At 43.8% G+C, this 10,541-nt stretch overlaps 1 protein-coding gene across 1 annotated transcript in view; it reads right to left on the minus strand.

The window, feature by feature from the left end:
* The window catches only part of slc9a5 (solute carrier family 9 member A5), a gene marked incomplete at its 5' end in the record, with an annotated part of 19,200 nt that extends 10,889 nt beyond the window's left edge, over positions 1 to 8,311 (minus strand). The window contains one exon of the mRNA XM_053314862.1: positions 8,109 to 8,311. Coding sequence (XP_053170837.1) covers positions 8,109 to 8,311 — 203 coding nt within the window. The remainder of the gene's footprint in view (positions 1 to 8,108) is intronic.
* Between the last annotated feature and the right edge of the window lie 2,230 nt (positions 8,312 to 10,541).

A 10,541-nucleotide genomic window follows, 5' to 3' on the forward strand; every position in this document is an offset into this window, starting at 1 on the left:
GATGCTGCATGTCTCTGCAGGATGCTGCATGTCTCTGTATGATGCTGCATGTCTCTGTATGATGCTGCATGTCTCTGCAGGATGCTGCATGTCTCTGTATGATGCTGCATGTCTCTGTATGACGCTGCATGTCTCTGTAGGACGCTGCATGTCTCTGTATGATGCTGCATGTCTCTGTATGATGCTGCATGTCTCTGTATGATGCTGCATGTCTCTGTATGATGCTGCATGTCTCTGTATGATGCTGCATGTCTCTGCAGGATGCTGCATGTCTCTGTGTGATGCTGCATGTCTCTGTGTGATGCTGCATGTCTCTGTATGACGCTGCATGTCTCTGTATGACGCTGCATGTCTCTGTATGACGCTGCATGTCTCTGTATGACGCTGCATGTCTCTGTATGATGCTGCATGTCTCTGCAGGATGCTGCGTGTCTCTGCAGGATGCTGCGTGTCTCTGCAGGATGCTGCATGTCTCTTGTCTAACTCTGCATGTCTCTTGTCTAACTCTGCATGTCTCTTGTCTAACTCTGTATGCAGCTACAGAGCTGCAGACCAGCAGGTTTCCTCCTCCAGACGTCTGAGACACTGTTTGCATTTCAACTCTTCATTTACTTCCACTGCTGCAGAAAAGCTCTGACTGGTTCACAAATGACTTCATCTCTGATTTCCCTGGAAAGATGTTAAACTATGACTGGTAGTGTGTAGTGTAGTGTGTAGTGTGTAGTGTGTAGTGTGTAGTGTGTAGTGTGTAGTGTGTAGTTTAGTGTGTAGTGTGTAGTGTAGTGTGTAGTGTAGTGTGTAGTTTAGTGTGTAGTGTAGTGTGTAGTTTAGTGTGTAGTGTGTATATTAGAGGCTCCATTTTAAACTGTTTTCTCCAGACAATTGACGTCACATTCATATCAACATGATGATGATGATGATGATGATGATGATGATGATGATGATGATGATGATGTCATGTTCATGATTATCTTACTGTATGAATGATGACATGATGTCAGTAATAGTGAGGCAGTCTGGTGATAGAGAGTGAAGCAGCTGGAGACTCTCCTGTGAGCTCTGATGCTGTTTACAGATGAGTCACAGTTGTCTCTGTGTTTATAGTGACTGCAGTCTGATGCAGGAGACACATCAGCAGCTCCAGGGACACACAGAGACACACGGGGACACACAGGGACACACAGGGACACACAGGAACACACGGGGACACACAGAGACACACAGGGACACACAGAGACACACAGAGACACACAGAGACATACAGAGACACACAGGGACATACAGAGACACACAGGGACACACAGAGACACACAGAGACACACAGAGACACACAGGGACATACAGAGACACACAGGGACACACAGGGACACACAGGAACACACGGGGACACACAGAGACACACAGGGACACACAGAGACACACAGAGACACACAGAGACATACAGAGACACACAGGGACATACAGAGACACACAGGGACACACAGAGACACACAGAGACACACAGAGACACACAGAGACATACAGAGACACACAGGGACACACAGAGACACACAGAGACACACAGAGACACACAGGGACATACAGAGACACACAGGGACACACAGAGACACACAGGAACACACGGGGACACACAGGGACACACAGAGACACACAGAGACACACAGGGACACACAGGGACACACAGAGACACACAGAGACATACAGGGACATACAGAGACACACAGAGACACACGGGGACACACGGGGACACACAGAGACACACAGAGACACACAGGGACACACAGAGACACACGGGGACACACAGAGACACACGGGGACACACGGGGACACACAGGGACACACGGGGACACACGGGAACACTGTCTGACTGAAACAACCTCTCAGCATGAACATCATCTCATGTTTTACAGTTAGTAGTGGTGAGTAGTGAGTAGTGTGTAGTGTGTAGTGAGTAGTGTGTAGTGTGTAGTGTGTAGTGTGTAGTGTGTAGTGTGTAGTGAGTAGTGTGTAGTGTGTAGTGTGTAGTGAGTAGTGTGTAGTGTGTAGTGAGTAGTGTGTAGTGTGTAGTGTGTAGTGAGTAGTGTGTAGTGAGTAGTGTGTAGTGTGTAGTGTGTAGTGTGTAGTGAGTAGTGTGTAGTGTGTAGTGTGTAGTGAGTAGTGTGTAGTGTGTAGTGTGTAGTGTGTAGTGAGTAGTGAGTAGTGTGTAGTGAGTAGTGAGTAGTGTGTAGTGTGTAGTGTGTAGTGTGTAGTGTGTAGCGAGTAGTGAGTAGTGTGTAGTGTGTAGTGAGTAGTGAGTAGCGTGTAGTGTGTAGTGAGTAGTGTGTAGTGTGTAGTGTGTAGTGAGTAGTGTGTAGTGTGTAGCGAGTAGCGAGTAGTGTGTAGTGTGTAGCGAGTAGTGAGTAGTGTGTAGTGTGTAGTGAGTAGTGTGTAGTGTGTAGTGTGTAGCGAGTAGCGAGTAGTGTGTAGTGTGTAGTGAGTAGTGTGTAGTGTGTAGTGAGTAGTGTGTAGCGAGTAGCGAGTAGTGTGTAGTGTGTAGTGTGTAGTGTGTAGTGAGTAGTGAGTAGTGAGTAGTGTGTAGTGTGTAGTGAGTAGTGTGTAGTGTGTAGTGTGTAGTGTGTAGTGTGTAGTGAGTAGTGTGTAGTGTGTAGTGTGTAGTGAGTAGTGTGTAGTGTGTAGTGTGTAGTGAGTAGTGTGTAGTGTGTAGTGTGTAGTGTGTAGTGTGTAGTGTGTAGTGAGTAGTGAGTAGTGTGTAGTGTGTAGTGAGTAGTGTGTAGTGTGTAGTGAGTAGTGAGTAGTGTGTAGTGTGTAGTGTGTAGTGTGTAGTGAGTAGTGTGTAGTGAGTAGTGTGTAGTGAGTAGTGTGTAGTGTGTAGTGAGTAGTGTGTAGTGAGTAGTGTGTAGTGAGTAGTGTGTAGTGAGTAGTGTGTAGTGTGTAGTGAGTAGTGTGTAGTGTGTAGTGTGTAGTGAGTAGTGTGTAGTGAGTAGTGTGTAGTGTGTAGTGAGTAGTGTGTAGTGAGTAGTGTGTAGTGTGTAGTGAGTAGTGTGTAGTGAGTAGTGTGTAGTGTGTAGTGTGTAGTGTGTAGTGTGTAGTGAGTAGTGTGTAGTGTGTAGTGTGTAGTGAGTAGTGTGTAGCGTGTAGCGTGTAGCGAGTAGTGTGTAGTGTGTAGTGTGTAGTGTGTAGTGAGTAGTGTGTAGTGTGTAGTGAGTAGTGTGTAGTGAGTAGTGTGTAGTGTGTAGTGTGTAGTGTGTAGTGTGTAGTGTGTAGTGTGTAGTGAGTAGTGTGTAGTGTGTAGTGTGTAGTGAGTAGTGTGTAGTGAGTAGTGTGTAGTGAGTAGTGTGTAGTGTGTAGTGAGTAGTGTGTAGTGAGTAGTGTGTAGTGTGTAGTGAGTAGTGTGTAGTGAGTAGTGTGTAGTGTGTAGTGTGTAGTGTGTAGTGTGTAGTGTGTAGTGTGTAGTGAGTAGTGTGTAGTGTGTAGTGTGTAGTGAGTAGTGTGTAGCGTGTAGTGTGTAGCGAGTAGTGTGTAGTGTGTAGTGTGTAGTGAGTAGTGTGTAGCGTGTAGTGTGTAGTGTGTAGTGTGTAGTGTGTAGTGTGTAGTGTGTAGTGTGTAGTGAGTTTAAACTCTCAGAGATAAATAAAGAGTAATTCACTGAGTGGTTCCCACGTGATGACTTCACATACATTAAACTGGACGTGTTTAAAGTCAACACAGAGAGCTGACTCATCCTGATGAACATCATATAAAGGATGTTTACATTGGAAACTTAAAAGCTGAGAGTCTGCCGCTCTGATAAATGTGTCGTCTGCATTTCTGCTCAGATCTGAGACCAAAACCAGACTTTAACTCATCACTGATGTTATCCTCTCAGGTTCCACACTGACTACAGGCTGGGTTCAGCTCACAGCTCTTTTCCTCATGTTTTAGTCCCTCCCCCAAAAGATGAGAGGAAGTGAGAGAATCTGGTCTTAGAGAGAAAAACACATTCTGTCCTTTGTGAGTTTATTGTGCAGCAGTCAGAGAGAGGACAACACCTGAACCTGACAGGAAGCAGGTAGAGAGAGGACAACACCTGAACCTGACAGGAAGCAGGTAGAGAGAGGACAACACCTGAACCTGACAGGAAGCAGGTAGAGAGAGGACAACACCTGAACCCAGGGCCGGCCCGTGGCATAGGCAGTATAGGCAAATGCTAAGGGCGCTGTCCATCCAGGGGGCGCCACAAATGGGGGAAGAAAAAAAAGTAACTTCCACTATTCTTAAAACTACTTGGTGTCATGTCTTAATATGAAGATAATAAGCCCACATTAATTTAACTGCATAGCAAAGCCTGTTAAATAGGAATACTAATAATAATAATGATGACACGTTACTTTCCTAAGACGCCCCCCCCCCCCCCCCCCCCCCACTAATTAGACTGTACCTGCTACCTGGGGGAGGATGGTCATTTTTTAACGTGACCCCAAGGCAAGCTCGACAACAATATGTCAAAACGTCCCAAACTGTCTGGTGCCCAGGGGAGGAAAAAAAGAAAAGAAGAGGAGGAAAACGAGACAAAGACAGAGGTAACGTTACAATAAAGATGTTGTCATGACATTATTTGTCTGTTGCAGAACGACGATAACGTCGTTATTCATTAGCATAACATGGTTTGTTGTTAAACTGTTAGTTTTAACGCCAGTTAATGTTATGGAAGAGCCTAAGTTGTTATGGAAAATAGTAATGTAACTACTCCCACCTTACTTCCCAGCAAGCACATTTTGGTCTAAAAGACGTGTATCTATGGTAACCGGTGAAAAGACGTTGAAAATTGGTTGAAAAGTGAAAGTTTTTTTTACCGGCTATATGGAGACATTTATTCAACGTTCACATAGAAAAATAGAAAACATATTTCACCGGGAATTGCTGTATAGAAAAGTCCCAGCTTTAGTGTAAAGACATAACCTATATAGTTTCATATTTATGATATTTTATTCAACATTAAATGCTTTGAAATTACGTTTTGTTTAGACGTCATTTCACCTCCTCTCATTTATAGAAAAAACGTCAAAATAATCAATACAATCTCTGCAGAGAGCTACAACTGAGCTAATTATCAACCGACATCAAACTAATGTGTGTTTTGTGACACGTTGATGTTGTAACTGTTTTTAGACGTTGAAAGACGTTCAGACCTCATATCAACCTGTTTTTAACCGGAAATCAAACGTTGAAATTAGGGTTTGTGCTCGCTGGGTTTCCTCAGGGAAATGTGTAAATATTAGATCTATTCAGCATTTTTATTAACATCTGGTTAGCTAAGGTTTTCTTAGCTTGTAATAGTCAATCAAAATGCTATTCCTTTTCCACCCTTTTATTATAGTTGTAAGCCTAGCTGTATGTTGTGTTACAGTTCATATTGTCTAAAGTGTGTTTATAGTGTTAAACTTTACATCAGTGTTAAAGTGCACATAATTCATGTTATAGCATAACTTATCATTCCCACATTCTATATTATACTGCAGTTTACTACTTCTTTGCATTCTGCTAATCAGTATTTTGTTGTAATGACAATAAAATTGAATCTTATATAGTTTGCATATCAGAAAAAGTACATTGTATATTATACAGTATAGTGAACATCATGCATGTATCTCTTAGATTTTTCATTTATATTATTTCATTTCATTTTATTCTTGAAATCATATTATGTATCATATCATATTTATTATTAGACTGGTGTCACATACTCCTCTTCTCTCTTCAGATGCGCTGTTGAGGTTTCTCAGTCCCACTCCTGCAAATCTTGGACCACCTCCAGCATCAAGCGCTCCTCCTGTTGCCTCCACCTCAGCAGCACCACCCAGAAGTGATGCAGCAGCATGTCACTTGTTTACACTTTTTATTTTGTGGGTATTTAAATCTTATACTTTATGTAAGCTATTTATATTATATTTCATATATTAATTTCATATTTTTTTGTATTTCTTTCTAATTTGTTCTAAGTATTTTGATTGGGCAATTGCTTTCTTTAAATAAAAGAATGTCCAAGATAAAGCTATTCAGTTTCTTGTGAGTATGTACACCAGCAGTGGAATTTACTTCGATGCAAGGGGGGCGCCACCTAAAATCTTGCCTAGGGCGCCACATTGGTTAGGGCCGGGTCTGCCTGAACCTGACAGGAAGCAGGTAGAGAGAGGACAACACCTGAACCTGACAGGAAGCAGGTAGAGAGAGGACAACACCTGAACCTGACAGGAAGCAGGTAGAGAGAGGACAACACCTGAACCTGACAGGAAGCAGGTAGAGAGAGGACAACACCTGAACCTGACAGGAAGCAGGTAGAGAGAGGACAACACCTGAACCTGACAGGAAGCAGGTAGAGAGAGGACAACACCTGAACCTGACAGGAAGCAGGTAGAGAGAGGACAACACCTGAACCTGACAGGAAGCAGTCAGAGAGAGGACAACACCTGAACCTGACAGGAAGCAGGTAGAGAGAGGACAACACCTGAACATGACAGGAAGCAGGTAGAGAGAGGACAACGCCTGAACCTGACAGGAAGCAGGTAGAGAGAGGACAACGCCTGAACCTGACAGGAAGCAGGTAGAGAGAGGACAACACCTGAACCTGACAGGAAGCAGGTAGAGAGAGGACAACACCTGAACCTGACAGGAAGCAGGTAGAGAGAGGACAACACCTGAACCTGACAGGAAGCAGGTAGAGAGAGGACAACACCTGAACCTGACAGGAAGCAGGTAGAGAGAGGACAACACCTGAACCTGACAGGAAGCAGGTAGAGAGAGGACAACACCTGAACCTGACAGGAAGCAGGTAGAGAGAGGACAACACCTGAACCTGACAGGAAGCTTCATGTTAGCATCATGTGTGTTTATTTGATGATGGACAGTTTAGAGAGAGACAGGAAGCAGGTAGAGAGAGCTTTACATGCTGCAGCTGTCTGCAGCAGAGTCACATCTGTCACATCTGCAGTTTAGTTTAAATCAGCCCATAGTTTCACCCTCCAGTAAACTATCAGATATGATCAATTAAGTATTGATTAAGTTATATAATCATTCACTGTGGGAATAAACCAGTTAACTATATAATTAATATTTCATTATTATACTAAAAATACCCAAAGATACAGAATGATGTGAGTCACAGAGTCACTGACTTTGTGACTCCATCACTGACTTCATGTGTGGGGGGTCAGGGTTAGGGGTCAGGGGTCAGGGTCAGGGGTCAGGGGTCAAGGTTAGGGTCAGGGTCGGGGGTCAGGGTTAGGGCTTGCTCTGCATCCAGACTCAGTTTACTGTAGTTGTGCACAGGTAATCTACTCCAGCCTGACTCTGAGTCTGTTTGAAATTTCTTTTGCTCTAATATAAAATGCATGTTGAGAAGAAGCTGAAGTTTGAACTGGAGAGGCTGAAGGTTGCAGCAGTGAAGAAGAAATCAGGAACCAGCTGCAGAAATGTTTAATGAGGAAGAAGAAGAAGCAGAGCTGAAGGATGAACACCACGGCTGCTGCTTATAAAGCCTGTCTGTAAATCTGCTGCTGAGATGATCAACATGTCATCATCCTGCTGAGAATATGATCCATGAAGTGATCTGTGCAGCTCTACTGCTGATGTACTGCTGCCTCTAACATCTCTGCAGAGTTTATATATATTATAATTCCTTCAGAAGATAAATGTTGGTCTCACAGTTTTAGCTGCTCTGTTAGTTTGTTTGAATAAAGTGAAGCTTCAAGTTTTTGTTTTTTTTGGGGGGCTTTTTGCCTCTATTTTACAGGTTAGTAGAGAGAGAGACAGGAAATGTGAGGCAGAGAGGGGGGCAATGACACGCAGGATAGGACCGCTCGGTGCGGGCATCGAACCGGCGTCGCCTGCAGTGAGGACTGTAGCCTCAACGCATGGGGCGGGTGCTCTACCCACTGAGCTAAACACCACCAAGCTTCAAGTTTTTACTGCTTCTCAGCCTCCATGTGTACAGATATCATCACATATGTTAATGTGTTATTATAATGAATCAGTGAGGTGAGTGTAAGTGGAGCTGTGATGATTGACAGGTGAGTTAAAGCTACTACAGGTTAAACAAAGCAGATCAACAGGAAGTCTGAAGTTGTTCCTACCTGAAACATGACGGTGAAGAAGACGACCACGATCGTCGTGGCGACAAAGTAATCTTTGGCTTTGACGTGCTCGCTGTCCAGCAGCACCACCAGGGCGAACGCCACCGCCCCCCGCAGGCCACCGTACGACATCACCACCTGGTCGATCTTATCCAACGGGACGAGACGGAAGCGGTTCAGAACCCAAGTCTGACCCACCACACCTGGAGGAGGAAGGTTACCACAGGTCAGAGCAGAAGGTTACTAAAGGTCAGAGCAGAAGGTTACTAAAGGTCAGAGGTTACTACAGGTCAGAGGTTACTACAGGTCAGAGCGGGTACAGGAGGTTACTACAGGTAAACACCAACCATACACTGTAACTCAGCTCTACTTGTGAAGGAAACTCTCTTATAGTCCAACACTAACTGTCCAATATCTACTGATAATAGGAGACAGGACTGAACCATTTCATATACATTTTCTATTTCTTTTAATAGTCAGTATGAACAGGAGGAAAACCTTTACTGTTCATATGGACAAATGACTGCTGGTCAACTGCCTGTCAATCAAAGTCACCACCTCTACCAGAAACATGGACGCTACGTCTGAGAGCTTTCTGCTGTTAGCTCGGCGGCTAAAGGCTGACTTATGCTTCTGCGTCGGACGAACGGCGTACCGACGCAGACCCCTACGCCGTGCACTGACGTGCACCTCCAAAAAGTATCCTAACTACGCGTCACGGCAACGCGGACCACAGGGGCTGTGATTGGTCCGGTCAAAGCGTCAGTTCCTCCGGCAGTTGCTTTATTTATTAATAATGAACAAAAGGTATGTGCTTTCTGTTATTAGCGCACATAGCGCAATGCTACATGCTACTGTGACCGGAAGATAAACAAGGATACAGATAGAGACTCCTCTGAAACCACACACACACACACACACACACACACACACACACATGCACTGACCCTAGCAACATGGTCCCTCGATGCAGAACTTCGAAAGGACAACGACGGCGTTGCTCCGACGCAGGAGCATAAATCAGTCATAACTCGGCGGCTGACCCGGAGGCTAACTTGGCGGCTAGCTCGGCGGCTAACTCAGCTAACTGGCTAACTGTAGACTGTAGTAGTAGTAGTGCTAACTCAGCTAACTGGCTAACTGTAGACTGTAGTAGTAGTAGTGCTAACTCAGCTAACTGGCTAACTGTAGACTGTAGTAGTAGTAGTAGTGCTAACTCAGCTAACTGGCTAACTGTAGACTGTAGTAGTAGTAGTGCTAACTCAGCTAACTGGCTAACTGTAGACTGTAGTAGTAGTAGTGCTAGCTCAGCTAACTGGCTAACTGTAGACTGTAGTAGTAGTAGTGCTAACTCAGCTAACTGGCTAACTGTAGACTGTAGTAGTAGTAGTGCTAACTCAGCTAACTGGCTAACTGTAGACTGTAGTAGTAGTAGTGCTAACTCAGCTAACTGGCTAACTGTAGACTGTAGTAGTAGTAGTGTGTGCTGAATGTATTTCTACCTCTACAGCAGCAGGGGAGGGTTTATGCTAATCCTAGCTCCACAATTCAAATCTAAATGGTTGAAATGCTTTTTACACTTTTTTTAGAAATACATTTATGACCTATTTAATGTGTTTAGAAGAAAATGTTTGAAGTATGAATGTATTTATTGAGGCAACAGGTAGCATTGTATCATTTATTGTTGTGCAAATGTGCAACTTTACTTTACTTTATTAGCTAATTATAGATAATAAGAAGCCATGACTCTGGTTCTTTCTGAGTTTTGTTCTCTGCAGTATTTGTGGAGCTTCATGCAAACTGAATGTAAATCTCACAGCAGCTGATGGAGCCGTTTAAAGGTCAGAGGAGAGTTTTAGTGTGTCTGATATCAGCCTGACATTTGAACCTGCTCGCTGCTGATCAGTGATCAGCATCACAAAATCTCTCAGCTCTGAACCTCAAATGTCACAATCTGCAGCTCAGCGTCCATCAGGGAGGAAATATGAGCGATGACGTCACTGAAACGCTCACAAAGACGTCAGACTCGAAACACCATGAATAATTATTTACAGGTTTCGGGTAAAAGAAGGTTTGTTAGTGTCCATGTGGTTTAGTTTAAATTTAAAAAGGAAGGAGGGAAGGAAAGGAGTAAGGAAGGAAGGAAGGAGGGAGGGAGGGAGGGAGGAAGGAAGGAAGGAAGGAAGGTTAAAGGGTTAAAATGTGAAAATAAACGTATGAATAACTTCACACATCAAATTTCTGCTTTTAATCCATTTAGAGAGAATATATTAGAGGATTATGGCAAAAATGTCTAAGTGGTGTAACCATAACAACTTGCTTATGATCTTACATTATAACTTTTTATATTAAATAAAAGTATATTTAATACAGAGCTCGGCTCCAAACATGTGGAACAGTCGACCTTATAATATCAGAACTGAACCTGGAAAG

This window comes from Scomber japonicus (assembly GCF_027409825.1).
Source record: "Scomber japonicus isolate fScoJap1 chromosome 5 unlocalized genomic scaffold, fScoJap1.pri SUPER_5_unloc_4, whole genome shotgun sequence".
NCBI lineage: Eukaryota > Metazoa > Chordata > Actinopteri > Scombriformes > Scombridae > Scomber > Scomber japonicus.